The sequence below is a fragment of the Mastomys coucha genome, unplaced genomic scaffold (genome assembly GCF_008632895.1).
Source record: "Mastomys coucha isolate ucsf_1 unplaced genomic scaffold, UCSF_Mcou_1 pScaffold15, whole genome shotgun sequence".
In the NCBI taxonomy this organism is placed as follows: Eukaryota; Metazoa; Chordata; class Mammalia; order Rodentia; family Muridae; genus Mastomys; species Mastomys coucha.
This window is the reverse complement of record NW_022196897.1, coordinates 36,200,632-36,220,431: the sequence shown is the minus strand read 5'-3', so window position 1 is coordinate 36,220,431 and position 19,800 is coordinate 36,200,632. Positions and strand designations below refer to the sequence as shown.

At 36.3% G+C, this 19,800-nt stretch overlaps 2 protein-coding genes across 6 annotated transcripts in view; one reads left to right on the top strand and one right to left on the bottom strand.

The window, feature by feature from the left end:
- The window catches only part of Mbd5 (methyl-CpG binding domain protein 5), a 367,270-nt gene extending 361,210 nt beyond the window's left edge, over positions 1–6,060 (bottom strand). Inside the window, exons 1-2 of one of the 3 annotated variants that reach the window (XM_031370166.1) lie at positions 5,914–6,060; positions 5,296–5,332 (exon numbers count right to left, since the gene is read on the bottom strand). The gene's annotated coding sequence lies outside the window, so the exon portion shown is untranslated. The other 2 variants (XM_031370168.1, XM_031370165.1) reach the window with 2 other exon arrangements.
- Orc4 (origin recognition complex subunit 4) overlaps positions 5,986–19,800 on the top strand; it is a 39,285-nt gene continuing 25,470 nt past the window's right edge. Inside the window, exons 1-2 of one of the 3 annotated variants that reach the window (XM_031370181.1) lie at positions 5,986–6,336; positions 17,060–17,123. In XM_031370181.1, the coding sequence (XP_031226041.1) occupies positions 17,073–17,123 (51 nt within the window). In that variant the 5' untranslated portion in view covers positions 5,986–6,336; positions 17,060–17,072. Of the gene's footprint in view, positions 6,337–17,059; positions 17,124–17,796; positions 18,510–19,800 lie in introns of those variants that run through there. The other 2 variants (XM_031370179.1, XM_031370180.1) reach the window with 2 other exon arrangements.

Genomic DNA, 19,800 nt, shown 5'->3' with positions numbered 1-19,800 from the left:
TTTGGGACCACAGACTTATTCTTTCCCAAGTTTAAAAAGTGTTCTTATATATCAGATACCATTTGTAATTATTCTGAGCTACAACAGAAACACAGACTTCCTTAGCATTAAATGTTTTCAAAGAATGGAATACTGCTGCTCATAGGATGACAGTCAATCTGAGTATATGGTATGAAAATACATTTACTAAGAAGGAATATAAAGATTAATTAACAAAAAAACTAAAATTTTATTCTTTTGCATTAAAGAAATCAACAGAATCAAAAAACAAAACAAAAAACAACTCACCAATTAAATTAAAAATCTTTTTACTTTTGAAGATGCTCTTAAATACCCTGCTATTTTGTGCTATTCTACCAACAAAACATTTGTATAAAAACTGTTAGAAGAAATATCTTGGTACATCCTATTGTAGCCTCCAACTTAACTCCATTTAGCAAAACACTTCATGTAACTCTGTGCAAGTTAAAGGAAGTTCAATAGGAAGAATTCTGTAATGTTATTTTGCTATGCAAAGAGAAGATTGGCTTTATGATTTAAGTGACACACTGATCTGTAATAAGAGAGTGGTGCTAGGTTTGTTTTCCTATCCTCGTACACTGTGAAAAAATTTCCATTATCCTACTTATAAAGTTATTGGAGCCATTATTTTATTAGTTCTTTTCACAGTATAGATTGATAAAACTCTTTTTTTATGATTGTATTTTGAATTAACTACCCTATATCTAATGCAATACTGTCTAATAAATAAATATTACTTGGTTGGTAAACAGTTTCCTCATATGGAACATGACACAATAACGCAAATGTAAAGACCGAGTAAAACTGATATATTCACTAAGGTGCTACACACAATAAATAATGAATACTTCTAGAATAGAAACCTAAGAATGAATGTGAAAGAATTAAGAATTTACCAGTTGGAGTCTATTTACTTCTCAAAGGTATTAAACTAGCCAGCAGAGGCATCCACTTCTTTTCTTCAACTGTGAGTCAACATTATTCTAAAACATGCGTGGTAGAAACTAACAAGCATATGCAGCTTTTTCTCTCCAAGGTACTTTTCAATTATGTATTAAAGCTATCACAGAAACTGATATCGAATTCTTTGCTTTTTAAAGAATTCATCTACTGAAAAAGTTCTCTATTAAAACTATAGAAGTAATATCAAACATTGCAACTGTTTTAGAAATTTTTAATTTGAAAAAAATTAATAAACATTTTAAATTATCTTCAAGTTAAAGAAGTATAGTTAGAATAAAACCCAGCAGTGGTAGCCACATAGATGACTTTTATAGTCTAATAGTTGAATTGTGTGTCAATTGAAAATCCCTAAAGTATAGTAGTAAATAGAAATTTTCTTATATTTGTCTATTTTAATAAAATATAGTAATATAATCTCCTAAAATATGCATTGTTCTATCTAATAGAATTACTATAGTAAATTATTTTTTGGTGAAAAAATAAATAAAGATTTGACCAATACATCTGTGGAATACAATTATGAAATCTCTTCACATGGAATTGCAGAGACTATCCTTGTTTTCAAATGTCTAACATAGGCCTGAGAGACGAAGATACTCTATAGATGTTTAATTAATAATTAAGAACAATCTACTTTTCATATACATTCAAAATGCTGAAAAGTTTATAAAGATACAATAAGTTGGATATAGGCTTTCTGGTTGATTTCATGGGGTCTCACTGATGACTAGATGTATAAATCTTTATATCCACAGAAAACTGGAAAGCCTATAATTCTCTGGATTAAATTCTCTGGATAAGGACCAAAAAAAAACCAAAAACAAAAACAAAAACAAAGGTCAGGAAACATGTCACGTAAGCAACAACTGCTTTATAGAGCTGGCAAGAGCAGCCTCCTAAGCCCAGCTACTCACAGCAACATGGACTCAGTGGCCCCTGAACTCATGGACCTGCAAGCAAGTTTCATGTCACTGCATAGTCAAAATAAGCCAGTTCTGTCAAATTCTATCCTGATGAGGATTAGAAGGAAATATATTTTTAATTCTTACGAGCACTATGCTTTTTAAAAGCATTTAATTTGGTTGTTAATTAGGAAATGTGAGAGCCACAGCAAACATCAAGAAAAAAATTCTGAGGAAAAAAAAAACTTTCATGTACTAAAAATTATATCAATAAGAAGGGGAAAAATAAGAGAAGTTAATCTTACACTTTTAGTTGAAAAAAATCAAATAAATCTATTTTTAAAATTAATATGGATTATGTCCAGCAGTTGACCCTACTATGCACCATGTTTGCTATAAAAGAGGTTTCATACAAAGTCTCATCAGATGAACTTTTGTCCTTAAGTGGTTCATTAAGTCAAACTTGCAAGTAAACATTTACAATTCTAATTGTTGCTGTAAATAGGGGTTCTCAAAACAAGAGTAAGAAATAGATTTGCTGAGATGATTAACTGGAGGTTTGAGGTAGGAGGATTAGCAGTTGAGAAAGTAGAATTGATTCTAAAAAGTAATAATCCACAAGCAGTGAAATTAGTAATTCTTTAAATGAGCAACAACAAATTACCGCTTTCCAAATGGGCAAATCATAGTTGTAAAGCTATATACCTTAACATTCATAGAAAAGAATAGCCTAGACAGGCATGGTAGCTGCTCACGTTTACTCCCAGGATGGAGGAGGCAGAGGGTAAGTGGATCTCTGTGAGTTAAAAACAAGTCTGGTCTAGATATGGAGCTCAAGATCTCGAGATCTCCATCTCGAGAAAAGCCTATGTATAATACTTTAAACTACTACACACAGAATTAGGCATGCAAGTTTCATTTCTGGCATAAGTAAATAAATGAATAAGATAACAACAGAAGCCAAAAAAAAACCCATGGAATCCTTGAATTCTTCATGATTACTAAATATCACAGCACGTAAAGAGTTAGGTAATGTGACCTCAAAGGTATTATCTAGGTGAAAGATTACTCTCATAAAATATCAACACAATTTAACACTTAGAATAGAAGCCATACTAGAACTAGAATAAAAGGTTTTTAAGTCATACTATTATCTCATTTACAGAAAATACAGACTCTTCTAACCATAGTAGGGGTTAAGTAGGAAACAGGTGAATAGGAATGCTTTCAAAGGAAATAATATATAAGATATATTCCCACTGCTAAAAAGGCCTAGACAGGATGAGCATGAGTTCATGGCCAGCCTCACCTAAGTATCTGAGACTCTGTCTGAACAAAAAGGAGACACAACCTAATCACAGGCATTAAATTAATTGAAAATTTTTACTTAACTGCATACTAGGCCAACACTATTCCAAATGTCTATACAAGTTGCATACTTAATTCTACCCATTACATTATGGTTGTGAGTTTTCAAGAAGATAGGAAATCTGAGGTGGACCAGTAATAGTACTGATGATGGGAGTAACAACTTGGAATTAGCACAGATTTCGGCTTAAGTGAAGCAATCACATCTCAGAGAAAGGTGAAAAAGTGTTCAAATTCATAACAGAAATTAAAGAAATAGGGCCATACTGGTTACTGCTATAGTTCCCCACCCTCTGTGTAAATGTCTACTTTTATACTTGGTTGGTAATTAAAATTTTACTAGACAAGATCTACATATGAAGTGCTTTGTGTTACTAAAATATGCGTATATCATGTTTTGGATTTACAATCAAGCAAAAAATATAAAACAAAAAGGTATCATCATACTGTAATACTAGGTTGAAGATAATATGTCAAATGTCTTTATAGATTTATTTCTTCAATCCTTTTGCTGATCAAATGGCTGTTTTTCTATTGCTCACATACATTATGGAATCAAAGAAACCAATGCAGTTTTTATAAAGTGAGAGAGAGGCATACGGCTAGAATATGAATATGAAAGTGTGTATCTATTATCAAAAAGGGCTAAAGAAATGCATAAATGAAACAAAATATTACCTCCTAATGTAAGCTGTAACTATGAGGCCTACAACAGAAATATATTTTTAGTACTGCTGGAATAAAATATAGCACTCTATTTTGAAATATTGGTATAATATATAAATATAAATAAAATATAGCACTGTAAAATGAGAGCCATAAGAATATATCATATAGGAATACAGAATAGTTATTTTTATCAAGATTGTGATCCTAAAAATCTAAATCTAGATTTACCTTTCCATTTGTAGCCAACTATAACAAACTACAACTTCATGATTTTTTTTAACTCATGAAAGTTTATTTTGGAAATTTATTTTCTTACATATGTTGTGAACAATTTGTTCACAACAAAAATTGAGATGAAAACCTCGTCTCGATTTACAACAGTAAATAAATAATTCAGTTAAAACTGAAGTGCTACCAATCCAGCAAAATACTGATGGAGAGATTTGGCCTTCTATGCAGCAAGAACAACATAAAGTTTTCAATGGGGATTACTTGTTCAGACAAGTTACAAAGATTAGAGGAGAAAAAGTAGTTATGAAATGGCTAATATTCTCATGTTGTGGAAAATAAATACCAGAAAGGTATGTGGGAAAAGATAATACCAATGGCATTTAAACTTTAAGCATTTAAAGCTTTGAATATATAGTCAAACATGAAACAAATATTTTTTTTTAAAAAAAAAGACAAGTGTAAAATCCAACCAAAGGCCTTATGAACTAAAATTTGAAATTTGCTATGCAATTCAGACAAAATGAAAAATGGAGAAGCTAAACACCTAACGTAAAACCAGTCAAGTCTTTCAACACTAAAGTCAATATCCAAGCCACAGACAGAAGCAGAGAGAGAGAGAGAGAGAGAGAGAGAGAGAGAGAGAGAGAGAGAGAGAGAAACACTCAGGTCTACAACTGGTTAAAGCAGTTCCAACACAATTCAGATCCCGACATTTTCCCACTCAGAAACAAATGCAGGCAGTTTTTCCCGAGGAAAGAGGAAAAAATCTCTCTAAACGTAATTTTTTAAGTGACATCCAGAAAGTATGCCTCTTTCTGTCTCTTTCCCTGGCGCCTCATTGGAGGAAGGAGGGGGTTGTTTTTGTATTCCCCCCCACTGAAGCAAGACACAATCAGATGTTAGCTGAAGAAACCACTTTTGACAACAGCAAATAATAATAAAAGTGTCCTTCCTTCTCTGACAGGGTGGACACCCCATCTCACACACCCCTCCTCACTCCGGCCCCTCCTTCACTCACCCCCCAGCACCACCCCCCTCCTCACCCCGGAGCTCCACTGCGTATGAGGTTTGGTGCTACTGCTGCCCCGGAGTGAAAGTCAGAGCCAGAGGAAGGCAATGGAGCCCCCACAGACACACTTACCTTTCCTGCCCCCCACTTTTGAGTGCCTTCCCTGGAGCTGTGGAGGATGACACAAAGGGTAATAAAGGGGGGGAGTGGAGGAGGAGGAGGCAAAGGAGGAGGAGGAGAGCTGGGGAAGTGGCTGCTCCCGGTGTAGGGAGATGTCTCCAGCCAGGGCCAAGCAGCAGCAGCAGCAACAGCAGCAACAGCAGCAGTAGCAGCAGCAGCAAAGGGTCTGTGTTGCTAAGAGGCTTTTGGTCTCTTTCTCTCCTTCTCTCACGGCCACAGAGAAGGAGGGTGGAGGGGGCTCTGGAAGCAGGCGTGTAGAGGGCTGAGGGGGTAGGAGTCGTGGATGGGGGTTTTCTAAGAAGAAGAAACTCCTCTCCTCTCTCAGGCTCAATCCCCCACTCAGGGCTCAGAGCTGGAGGGTGGGGGAGGAACTCAGCCGTCTTCCCCCCACCCCCCTCAATTCAAGGTTGAAGTGGGGTAAAATTAGTGTCCTGTCCCTTTAAAAATAGAAATAAAAGGTGCCCCCCCTCTGCCACTGCCTCTCTCTTCATCATCAGCTGCTGCTGCTGCTGGGGTCTCTCTGCTTGGGGGGGAGGGGGGGCTCGGGTAGAAGAGACGGGAGGCACTCACTGCGCATGCCCCTTTCTGACGGGAGGCTGGTTGGTGGAAGGCAGGAGGAGGGGGAGGGGAGGAAATGAGATGTTTTCCCAGAAGGCTCCAAGGCGCTGTCGACCCGGAAGACATTGTAGCAGGGGGTAGCGGGGCGGGGGCGGGAAGAGGGAGGAAGTTGCTACTCTTTAACACCCCCAGCGGCCTCCTCCCTCCTTAGGGAAAGTGGAGGGACGGAAGTAGGCGGGGACCGAGGCGAAAGGAGGTCACGTGTTGGGGCGGGGCGGGGCCGCAGAGACCGGGCGAGCGCCGAGCATGCTGGGAGTCGCTGTGTGCGCTTGGCTGCAGCAGGTGAAACATAGCTGAGAAGGCGCTGAGTATCCTGGGTTCTCAAAGTCGGCGGCGGCCGGCTTTACCCGATTTAGGCAAGCTTTTCTGGGAGAGGTAAGGCTGGTCTCGTAGGCCAGGTCAGGGCCGCAGTGGCCCCCGGCGGGTGGGCAGTCTGAGGAGAGAGGGAGGCTTGTGTAGGCCCAGTAGGCCTAAAGCAGGCGGCTTGCGCCTGGCTCTTGGCTTCCCGGAGATTTTGCGGACGAAGCCCTGAGCAGGGTCCAGAGTTCTGCAGAGACCCGCTACAGAAGGCTTTTGGATGAGGAACGTGGTTGGCCAGTGTTGAGAGAACGGGTTCTCAGCAGAGAGAAGCACTATCTGCTTTAGAGCGTGAGAGACCTATTTGGAAAAGTCAAACCAGATACGTGAATTTTGATCAGTTTTTACGGTAGCCTTGCACATACTGGCTATGTACACATTCCCGCCTTCCTTACTTTTTTGTTTTCCTTGGGATTTTGGAGAAGCTGTAGGCAAGGAACAGGCAGAAAAGGTTTAAGAGAAGGCTCCCTGCATGCTCTCTGCCTTAATGCTCCAAACACAAAAGACTACCCGTTTGAGGATGCTTGGGATTGTGTCATCCTTCATACTGACTTTTGTCATTAAAAAAGAAAAACCTTGCAGTATTCTTTTCTTGTGGAGTAAAAGAGAAAGCTTTTTATCTGGGTGTGTGTGTGTATATACACACACACATATATATATCCTATTAAGGCAGAGCGTGCAGGAAGCCTTTATGTACTCTGCTGAGATTTGACCCTGTTAATATATTTTGCTGTAATTTATGTATTTTCGTTGTGGTGTAAGAGTGTCTCAGAAATAAGCACCTATTTCTTTCTTTTTTTTTAATAAGCTACCATTAGTCTTAATGAACTTTGGCTTGTGTTCATTTTTTTTTTTTACTAATGATCTACATAGCTACATAATAACGATCTGAATATCTTCATAATTTTTTCATATGAACGTAGCTGTGTATTTTTATGAGTTGTATGTGGCTGTCTTCAGTTTCACCAAACATTAAAACGAGTATGCTGTTTTATGCCCTGGCCTCACATATGATTGATCTTTCTTGTACCATCTCACCAACAATTATCTTTTAATTTTGCCAAGCTGATGAGTGTAGTTTTATAATTTGCACTGTGTTGAGTAAAGTTCTGTACTGGGCATATTTTCAGAAACTGGGTCTGTTTTCAGAAACTTACTGGCTGTTTGGATTTATTCATTCAGAATTGTCTTTTAAGTTATCCTTTTTAAGTCTTTTGTATATATTTTTTTTCTGTTTTGCTGTTTTCCAAAGGATTTGTAGCATTGTGGTAGATAGATAATCTGTTCTTGGAGTATTACTTTCTTTCTGGATAGGATGTGTACTGTCTTAATTTATATGTTGTTATTTTCTTGAATTTTATAAAAAAAAATAAGATAAAATTTGAAAGAAGAATTTTATATTTAGCTTTAACTCCAGTTCATAGGTTTCTAACTTGTGCTAGACAGTACAGTTGCTGCCAGCCCCATGTGGCTTTTGAGCACTTGAAATATATGTTGTAGGTAGTATGACTTACAGTAGGATTTTTTTTTAGTGCTTTGTTGATTCATTGTATATTTGAAAAGTGTAAAATACTTCAGCTTTTCATATTTGCTTGTTAAAATTTTAACTACTTACACTTTGTTTTACTTTATTAAATATACTAGAAAATGTTAAATTACTAGGATTTATATTCATGTTGGACAACAATATTCTTAATTATAAATATTGACATAGATGTTTCTACATCTTGGCCACTTTCTTCTGATTAATGTCTTGCATTTCTAACTGCCTTTTTGGCATCCTTTTCCTTTTTCTTAGGATAATATGCAGAAGTTCCTTAATGCATTTAACCAGTTCTCTTATTTCTTTGCTTCAAAGTCCATGTTTTGCCTTCAGTTCTGAGGAATTATGGTTTCTTACAGCTTTGTGGTTAATTTTCAACACTTTGAAGATAACATTATACTTGGTTTTTTAGCTTCTGTTACTAATTTGCAGAAATTATCTCTAAATCTAATTCCTGGTGCATTTAAAGAGAATCATTGTTTTAAAAAATACTTTGTTAGCTATGGTTTGTCTGCTTTTTTACTCTGATGAGAGGGAAGGTAGAATTCTTGGTCATGCTTTAGAGTCCTTCTGGATTCTCATGTCAGTATATCATTGTGTTTGTAAAACATAAAAGGAAGTGTTTGTATTTACCTCCTGAAAATTAAAGCCTTCATTTTCATTGTTAATTCATTCATAGTTATCTTATTGTCTTTAACAAGAATTAAAGGTTAGAGCTGTTGAGATGGCTCAGTGGGTGAGAGCACTTACTGCTCTTCCAAAGGTCCTGAGTTCAAATCCCAGCAACCACATGGTGGCTCACAGCCACCCACATTGAGATCGGACGCTCTCTTCTGGTGCGTCTGAAGTCAGCTGCAGAGTACATGTATAATTATAAATAAATGTTTGGGCCTGAGTAAGCAGAGTTGACTGGAGCGAGCAGAGGTCCTAAAATTTCAATTCCCAACAACCCCATGAAAGCTCACAACCATCTGTGCTGCTACAGTGTACTCACATACATAAAATAAATAAACCTTTTAAAAAAAAAAGAATTCAAGGTTCTAAATTTTTTTGAGTGTGTTTCTGCTGACTTAGAATGTGCATTTATTTCTCAGGGCGGTGCACAGTTATGTCCTTTGAGAAGTTAGAGGAGTAGGTGAGGTACGGGCTAATGATGTTTTTGAGAAATCCCATTCCTCGGAAAGATCCCTAAGGTTACTATCAGTCATAAATGACTTTTATCATATCTAAGTCTTGGAAGTTCTCGCTGTAGACAGAACATTTTACAGGACTTAAAAATATGTTGAAATCTTGCCATTTTCCCTTATCTTGATTAGGTTGCCCTTAATTTCTCAACTTATGGTGGGTAATTTTGAGTACCTACTTTTGGTGGGCCTTGAGCTGTGTTGTTGTACCGTAATCTAGCAAAGCCTCAATTGACTCATCCTTTTTATTAGTGAGAAATGACTGGATATGGAGCTTGTTTCTGACTTTCTTCTTTCTAGGTCCATATAATTTCAGATTGCTTTATATCTTTTATTGTCAAGTATGTGCACATGGCTGTCTTTTGGCTTCAGGAAGTTGATCTGTCCAGCCGGGCAGTGGTGGCGCACACCTTTAATCCCAGCACTTGGGAGGCAGAGGCAGGTAGATTTCTGAATTTGAAGCCAGCCTGGTCTATAGAGTGAGTTCCAGGACACTAGGGCTATACAGAGAAACCATGTCTCAAAAAAAACAAACAAAAAAAAAGATGGTTTGTCCAGTTTCCCTTAACCATAACTTTAAATCTTTAAATCTTATATACTCTTTTTGTTGTTTATTTAAACGATAAAAGTTCATGATTTTTATGAATATGTGGCAAAGATATGTTGACAAGTAGCAGTTTTTTAGGACTGGACAAGTGATACTTTAAAATTACAGAAATACTCAACATCTATCTATCCAAAAGTGAGAGAATAGGTGTGCTCTGGTTTTTGGTTTTTCTTCTAGCATTTTTAACCACCTATGTCAGTGAAAATATAAAATTAGTTTGGCTCTTTTAGTATATGTAAACAAATATATTGTGTTTTATCTTTTTACTTTGGTGCCAAGATTTAACTTCATTGATACATTAAGCTATAATTCATACATTTTTGTTACCATATACTGATGTCTCATATTAAATATAGTGAAAAGATATATAAAAGGTTAAAATATTAAAAAGCTAAATCTAGGGCTGAAGAGATGGATCAGCAGTTAAGAGCACTGATTGTTTTTCCGAAGGTTCTGAGTTCAAATCCCAGCAACCACATGGTGGCTCACAACCACCCATAGTGAGATTTGACTCCCTCTTCTGGTGTGTCTGAAGACAGCCTCAGTGTACTTAGATATAATAATAAATAAATCTTTTTAAAAAAAAAAGCTAACTCTACATCATCCTTAATAATTATTCCTAAAATTGAAAAGCAATGTTATTTGAAGTCTAATACTAGAAGAATTAGCTAAAATAACTGAAAACTGTTCTGAGACTGGAAAATGACAGCCACTTCACCCAATGTCATAACCTTCCTGGACTAAGCCAAGTGCCAAGTAAAGACCAAAATATTTTAATCTGCCCTTTAACAGAGAGTAGTGAATATAAGCCATGTAGGAGTGCATCTTCTTTTGTGTGTGTTGCTTTTTTGTTGATTTTTGAGACAATATTTTCCTATGTAGTCCCAAGCTATTGTTGGACTCCCTGTGTTGCCTAGGCTGGCCTTGAATTTAACATGAATCTCTTGGTTTTAGATTCTAAAATACAAAATTAAAGCTTGCACTACTACAAGAAGTAGTGATTTTCACCTTTGAAATTATTGCCTTATAACAAAAACAAAGTGTTTAAAAATATTTTGTGGTTTTAATATATTGTCTTCTTGTACCATAGAGGCAAATTTGATTTCAGTATTAAACAGACATGTAAAGTAAATTAAACATACAATTTTAAACAGTAAGTTCCTACATCCCTGATTATAAACCCTGTCCAATCTTTTCTACTCTTGACCTAGTTTCTAGTATGAACTCTTGCCTTAGTAAGTTGTATTAGTTTAAGTTCAGAGTTGACAATGAAATTGTCTTTGTATTATATATTCTGAGAAATGTCATTATGGTATTATTAGTATACTTTTGGGGGGGGATCTCTTGTGACTGTCCCCTATTAACTTTCCTCTGACATTTGACAACCATTGATACGTTGTCAGTGTTTCTGAAGTTTTGCCTCTTTTGTCATCTATAAAGTTGAATATGTTCTTCTTTCACTTAGGAGTAGCTATCTAAAGTTTAGCCCTGGCTTCTTAATTTTATAGCACAGAAATAATCATTGCAGGGCTGTACCAGTTTATCCATTCTATCAAAGAACATGTTGCTTCTAAGTTTCCATGGTTACTAATAAGAATTTTAGGTGGGTATGGTAGCATGTAGCTTTAATCACAGCTATACAGGTATTAATGTAGGAAATAACTTGAATTTGGGAGCTCCAAATGAGTCACCAATTCAAATAAAATAAATATAACCATAAGTTTCTTATCGCTGTTGTAAAATCGTCTAACAAAAACACATAAACTCAGCTTCAGGTTCCAGTCTATCATGATAGGAAAGTGTCAGCAGCAGTGACTTGAGAAGTCAGAGTACATCCACTGTCAGAAGCAAGGACCCGTGAATTAACAATGCAGTGATGCTAGGGTTCAGTGCTCTTTTAATACTTAAACAGATCTGGAGTACCAAGCCCAAAGGATTGTATCTCTCTTCCTGGGGTCTGTGGGGGTGAGCATTTGCATGAGGTATATGTTATATATGCACCTGACATATGTGCAAATGTGAATAGTATTTTAATTTGGAAATTAAGTTTGTTATAGAAAAGCAATAAGCATTGCATATTTTCTATGCATAAACAACATAATAGGTATTAAATGATATTTAAGGATTTTATACATAGACAGTCATAATATCTGTGAAACAAGACCCTTTTTTCCTGTCATATCTGCATTTTGGACCTAAGCTTTTATAAGAGTTCCTATACCATTTGAAGTATAATAGTGCCACTCCCTGGGCCAAGTTTATTCAAACAGCCACACTAGCTCTAGATATTTTTCTTAATGTTATTTACAGTGTTGAAAAATATTCTCATCCTAGTTTGCTTTTTTTTTTTTAAATCAAGGATCAGTGTTGTATTTTTTGAATGGGGTTTTTTGTGCACTTGTTTATAAGAGTATAATATTTCCTTCTTTAATGCTAGTAGATTACATTTGGTATCTCACAAGACTGTCTCACAAGACTTGGTATGGGTTGGAGGGCTGGCAGCAAGTAAATCTATAGTGGATTTTATATTTATCTAGTTCAGATTTAGGATGTACTTATTGTTTGCCAAAAAACAGGTCCGAAAGCTAAAAGTTCTTGTGTTATTGTTATTGTTCCTATAAGGTTATGCTTGGGATTTCTTAAATAAGAACTTCAGTTGGTATAGAAACCTACATAAATGTGTGGAGGCAGGGAAACATTCTATATTCCTACCATTAGATCTCAAGTTTTGTATTTGTCCCAGGACTACATAGTAGAGGCTTTGAAGTTGGTTGTTTGTATTCCTGGCCATTAGGCTCTCTGATAAAGTTCCAGTTAAATACTGTTAAAGTACTTTTTCTGAAGACAAGTCTTGTTAAGAACTGCCACATAGTCTGTGAATATCTTACTTCTAGAGAATATGCTTGTCACAGAAAGGTAGTTTTTCTGAATGATATTAGTAGAATTCCTGAAGATAAGCTTAGGAAAGTGTTTAGACTTCCCTAAGGCTTGGTATTTCTATAAGGTTTGTTTGTTCACCTTGTTACCTTAGTACTCTTGCACTAACAGTTGTTTTCAATGTATTTGCAGTTTTTTTTCTTTTTTTGTTTATTATTGAGATTATAATTTTATTAGATTTCTCCCTTTCCTCCCTCCAAAGCCTCGCATATACCTTTTCCAACCCTCCTTCAAATTCATGACTCTTTTGTTTTTTCACTAATTGTTAGTACATACATGTATGTTCCTAAATATAGCCTGTTGAGTCCATAAAGTGTTAACTTGTATTTATGATTTTAGGGCTCACAATTTGGCACTGGATGACCATTTAGTATGCTCCTACCTGGGGAAAACTACTATCTTAGTTAGGGTTACTGTTACTGTGATGAGACACCATAACCAAGGCAATACTTATAAAAGAAATCATTTAATTGGGGGCTTCCTTACAGTCTCAGAGATTTACCCCATTTTTATCATGTCAGTGAGCAATGTGCATGCATGGCTCTGGAACAGTAGCTAAGAACTACATATTAATCCACAGGCTAAGAAATTAAGAGAGAGAGAGAGAGAGTGAGCCTGACATGGGCTTTTGAAACCTGAAAACCCACCCACTCAATGATAAATTTCCTTTAACAAAGCCATACCTACTCCAACAAGGCCACACCTATATTGAGTTTATAGAGCCATTCTTATTCAAACCACTATAATCATCTCTCCTACTTGGCAACTTTACTAGTACAGTTTACTGTATTTCTTTGTGTAGGGTTGAGGCCTTGTAGGCCTTTCCCTGTCTATTTTGGAATGTCCATTGGTATCATCCTAGTTCAGTTTCCATCTGGACAGTCATGCTGGTTATAGCTTCTGATGTTACTAGGAGACACAGTTTTACAGCAAATTCCTTGATCGTTTGGACCTTACAATCTTTCCCCCTTTCTTACACAACATTTCTTGAGCCTTAGGTTTCTGGAATATTTTGTATGTGTATTCATTGGAACTGGGCTTCACAACTCTGCATTTTGATTGGTTTTAATTTTCTTTCTTTTTTTCTCGAGACAGGGCTTCTCTGTGTAGCCCTGGCTGTCCTGGAACTCACTCTGTAGACCAGGCTGGCCTCGAACTCAGAAATCCACCTGCCTCTGCCTCCCAAGTGCTGAGGTTAAAGGCGTGCGCCACCACTACCCGGCTGGTTTTAGTTTTCTATAGTTGTCTCCAGATGATTCAAAGTGAAATTTCATGGGGCAGTGCACCATGCCACAAGACAGAAGAACTGGCAAGTTTTAGAATGGCAGTTTGAACTGGCTCCCAACAGTGCTCCTGTCCTGGGGCACGTAACCACGACACACCTCTAAAAGGACCGTGACATCTGGTCACAGAGCATATAAAACCTTGAATTCTCCTTGCTAATGAGGTTTCTAGATTGGCCCCTCCATATATTTGGCACTCACTTGGAGCCGAGCTGATTCCACCCTAGTCCTGGGCTCATCGTAGGCCGGAGTCTGGGTACACAGGAAGATGGGGACTACCTTTTTCAATTCCTCACTGTTCCCAGTGGCCTCTGGGTGTACAGGAGTTTGAGAACCACAACATTCATCCCAGCCCCCACCGTTTTCACCCAGAGGAACACAGGCTGGGACCCCTATCTTAGACTGCTTATTACCTTCCTGAGTCATGTAGACGTGTCAGTGCTCCAACATCGCAGCAGCAAGGCAGAAACACCATAACTACAAATTTTTCTTAATGAGGTGTGAAAACTATGCTTATCTTTGGGAATAAAAACAAGTGTTTAGATTGCTGGGGATTTTGCTGTTGTGGTGGTTTGAGTATACTTGGCTAGGGAGTGGCACTGTTAGGAGGTGTGGCCTTGTTGGAAGAATTATGTCACTGGGGGTGGGGGGGATGAGCTTTGAGATCCTCCTCCTAGCTGTTTAGAAGGCAGTGTTCTTTTGGATGCATTCAGATCAAAATATAGAACTCTCAGCTCCTCCTGTGCCATATCAGCAGGGATGCTGCCATGCTCCCACCTTGATAATAATGGATTGAATCTCTGAACCTGTAAGCCAGCCCCAAGTAAATGTTGTTCTTTGTAGGAGTCATGGTGTCTCTTTTCAGTAATGGAAACTGTAAGACAGCTGGTTTATTAAATTAGTAATTATATATTCTCTATCTGGTTTATTAAATTAGTAATTATATATTCTCTTATAACTATGATTTCACTATTTCTGAGTAGTTACTAGGTTAGTAGTACCAGGCATGGTTTCCCTTTTGTTGAGTGAGTCTTAAGTCTGATTAGAGAGCTCATTAGGTGGTTACCACCAGTATGTGTGTCACTACTGCACTTGTAGAGTTATTGGGCCATGCTGTCATTGACACAGTTCAGAGGTGTCATAGCTGGGTAGAACTGTTGGTTGTCCCTCCTTTGGAAGCTTGCATGGCACCTTCTGGTACTATGAATGCTAGTCCCTAGGGAGAGGGCATTCAGGTCAGTTCAAGCTCAGATCTCTGGGCCCTGTTTCTTCATTTGGTCTCCTGGTGTCACCAAGAAAAACAGCAATAGAATGTTTGTTTTGAGAATCTCCTAGATGGCCCTGGCCAATAATTCAAAAGAGGATTTCTCATGTCTGCTATTGGGGTTTTCATTAGATGGCCTTTGGCTCTTGGGAGTACTGTCAGCACAGTTAAAGAATTTTAAACAAGCATGTGAAAGGGTTGTATAGTAAGACACTGATGAAAGAAATTGGAGAAGAAAGACACCAGAAGACCACAGGATCTTCACACCCATAAATTGTTAAGATTATCATAGTGAAAATTGCCATTCTAACCAAAGCCATCTACAGATTCAACACAATCCTCATCCAAATTCCAGCACATTTCTTCACCAAAATTGAATTAACAATTTTCTGCCTCATATGGAAGTGTATACACACTCCTACAAACAGGATAGCCAAAATAATCCTGAATTTAAAAAAAAAAAATGCGGAGGCATGTCCCAGATTTCAGGTAGTACAAAGTAGTATTGGCTTGAAAGCAGACACATTGACCAATGGAGTCAGATTTGAGACCCACATCTAAGTACATACATCTATTAAAACACTGGAATAATACATTGGAGAAAACAAAGCATATCTGCTGGTCAAACTTAATTGTTGAATGTAGAATAATGCAAATAGATCCATATTTATCAACACACACAGAACTCAACCCCAAATGGATCAAGGACCCCAGCATGAGACCAGACAACCCTGATTCTGATTGAATTCTTTGGCACAGGAACTGACTTTCTGAACAGGATACCATTAATATTAGCACAGATGCTAAGATTAATATACTATCCCTGAGTGTCCAGTCAAACTTATATCTTGACAGCAGCCTACAGTTGTCTAATTGTACTTCACTTTTCACTCACTGAAAACTTTTCTTTCTACTTCAACTATTTTAGGTAGCTTTGGTGGGTACAGTATATAAGATGGCATCCAAAGTCTTTAATGGTTTCCATTGATAAATCAGCTGTTATTGTGGTATATTTCCATCATAGTTAACTTGTGGTTGTTTTGACTTGTTTGTTTCTTACTGCTTCGGTACCCTCTCTTTGTTCTGTTCATTTAATGTTTTAACCATAATATACCATAGGGACCTCTTTTCTAGTATTATTTGGTGTTCTGTGTATTTCTTGTGTGTGTATATCTTTTCTTAATTTGGGGAAATTTTCTATAATCTTTTTTTGCTTGCTTGTTCGTTTGTTTTTAGACCTGATTTATTCTACTTATTTGAGTTCTTCTCTTTCATCTGTGTTTGTAATTTAAGATTAGATCTTTTCATGGTATTCCACTGTTCTTGTGTGGTGTCACCACTCCCCAATCCCCTCATTTTCTTTGCCTAAATGGTCCAAGTCTTAAGTTCTGATGTTCTGTTTTTCCTGTTTTATGCTACTAGAAAGACTTTCCCTGGGTCTTCTACTTGGCTATTAAGTTTTTCAGTTCCATCTTCTCTTTGCTGAATTCCTGGATTGTCTTTGTCATTTCATTCACCCATATACTGTGTTTTCTTGAACTAAGATATTAATTAAACCTTAGTGTGTAGGTTGTATGGTAGGCTTGCATAGAACAAAACTTGGAAGATGTCCTGTAAAGAATGGCTCTAGTGGATGGATGGGTAGGAGAAACATTTTATATGAAAGAAAAGTATTTGAGTTGTACATTTATGGAGAATGGGGGTGGGGGGATAATCAGGAGAGCCATATCAATGAGAGTGCCAAATAAGCTTGTTCATGAACAAATGAAAGCAGTTGTAGGTTTTTCATTTGAAATTTTTAGACATTTTTTATATTTAAGAACTTGTGTTTAACTCTGTAAATGTAGCTTTTAAATTATCTTTTAAAGCAGATAGTGTTTTTTCACCCTATTTTCAAAAAAATTTTTATATTTTTATTTTTAGGATTTGAGTTAAGATGAGCAGTCGTAAAATCAAGAATAACATACATGCAGCATGTCTTTCTCAGGTTAGTATGTACTTTCCTTAATCTAAAAGCCTGATTTTTTTTTCAAGTTGTAAAATAAGTGTTTTTATTTAATTTCTATACATGTATAAGCATACATAGTTAGGTAACATTGGTCAAGTTTATATTAACCCTGTCTGATTTTTTCTAAGTCTTCTGTAAAAGCCTGTTCTTTAATCCCAAAATCTTGCTAAAGGTGATCAGAAAAATAATCATCTTTTTAATCTGATTTTTTTTCCTTAGTACTTTTCTAGGGGAGATGTCATTGCAAGTTGCAAAAATCAATGGGTAGAAACAAAGGTATCTAAATTGTAAAATTAAATGTGAAATGATACATTGTGTTTTTACTGTTGAAGTTATTGAAGGCTTCTGTTTCATTAAGTTGTTGATCTCTGAGGGGGTGGAGTGTAACTTCACCCTTTTTATTTGGATAGTTTAATCCTAACTTTTACTGTGTATTTCTAAAATAGTCTGCTTTAAATTTAAATATTCACATACAAGGCTTTCACCCCTTCTGTTAAATATATTCTAAAGTATTTTTATTCTTTTAGATGCTGTTGTATGTGAAACTATTTTCTTCATTTCATCTTTGTTTAGGTCATAGTTTATAGAAATATAGTTAATACTACTATAAAACAGTCTCATTTAGCTCATTAGTTATTGTTTTTTAGTTTATTTTGGAATGTTTTATGTTCATTGTCATCTTTAAATAGAAATTTTCTTTTCAGTTTGAATGTGCTTGCTTCTTTCTTTCTTTTTTCTTTGTTCTCTCTTTCTTATTTTTCTTTAAGGGGAGCTATGGCAGGGGAAAGGTCAATACTAGGAATAACCCCAGAGGTTTGAGCATGTTAGCATGCTAGAAAAGTACTATTCTCAGCTACAAGCTTCTGATGGCAAGAGGAAAACAAGCTTTCACCATATTTTGCTGAAACCCTTTGCCAATCTCAACAAGTATTTTTATATTCTTAGTTTGTTGAGTTTTTTAAATTAAATGTTTGTTATTATCTTAAGAATGCTAAGTGTGTAGATATGTGTGTTTTCCATATGAAGTCTATAATCTAATAGGGAATCACCATGCTAATTCTGTCCTAACTTGAATATGCATTGACCTCAGCCACATTTACTTTTAAAAAACAATGTTAAATTCGAAAGACTTAAACACACTTTTTTTTTCTTAAACTTAGGTATATATGTTAGATATATGTCTGAAGGCCAGTAATGGTTACTAAGTATCCTCCTCTGTCATTCTCCTAGATACTATGAGGTTTCTTGTTGGACATACATCTTGCCAGTTGGCTAGCCTAATTGGACAACAAGCTCCATATTCTCTTATCTCCACTTTCCAGGTCTGGAGTTATAGGCATGAACTTGCTGTGCCTGGCATTTTATGTAGGTATTGAGAATCTGAACTTAGCTTCAGCACAGCAAACTATTTATGAACTGAGTTATCTGCTCAATCTTGACCTCAATTTTCTTTTTTAAGAAAAATTACTGCTTAAAAGATGAGGAGCTCTTTTTTTTTTTTTTTTTTTTTTTTTTTTTGTATGTGAAGTGAACAGTTCTTCCAATAGTTCTTTCAAGTAATATTATATTAACCTTGTGGAGGAATAGATAGAATTCATTGATTCTTTAGATGTCTAATAGTCCGCTTTAGTGATTAATGGGAATCAACTATTACCTTAACTATATAACTCCTATATTGTATTATAGATAATACTGCTTTAATCTTCAAACTAGGCCTGGCACAAGTGTTAATGCTCTATTGTTTAGATGTTTAGATCTGGAAAAGACTTGATCTTTTAATGTTGACTTAAATGATCCCTTTGGCACTAATCCCATTATTTGTACTTCATCTAAAATAATAAACATGAATCATTAACTTTATCCTTTCATACATGTTTGGAAAAAAAAACTCACTATATCTTTGGTACTTTTAGACTCTGACAGCTATTAGTCTAAGAAGCAGCAAATAATCCTGCATTCTTTATGCCAGTACATTTATTCAAATCTTAGACAGCTACCTAAGGATTGTCCCTTAATGTTACTCTATTAACACCAGATCCAGAAAAGGAATAATGGTTTTAAGTTTTTTCTTTTTTTTTTTTTTTTTTTTTTTTTTTTTTTTTTTTTTTTTTTTTTGTTTGTTTGTTTTTTGTTTTTTTGTTTTGTTTTGTTTTTTGTTTTTTCGAGACAGGGTTTCTCTGTGTAGTCCTGGCTGTCCAGGAACTCACTCTGTGAACCAGGCTGGCCTCGAGCTCAGAAATCCGCCTGCCTCTGCCTCCCAAGTGCTGGGATTAAAGGCGTGCGCCACCACCGCTGGGCTAGTTTTTTCTTTTTTTAATTTGTGTATTTATTTTTGCAGTTATGGTGACAGAAACCAGGGCCTGAACATATATACTAAGCAGTGTGTCTGTCATGGAACTACATCCCTGAATCTAATCCTTTAATTTATAGACTAGTTAAATGTCTTCTCTTACACATAATTAAATACTGGCTTGTAGGTTGAACTAGTATTGTTTCGTAGTTTGTTATTTGAATTTATATTTCTGCCTTTTTTTCAGTGTCTTTCCATGAATGATAACCTGTAGTATTTCTGTGCTCAGAATCTAATAGATACTTAAAACTACATGAATCTCCAAGCTTAGTTTTCTGTAGAACCTTGACCTTTAGGACAGGTCCA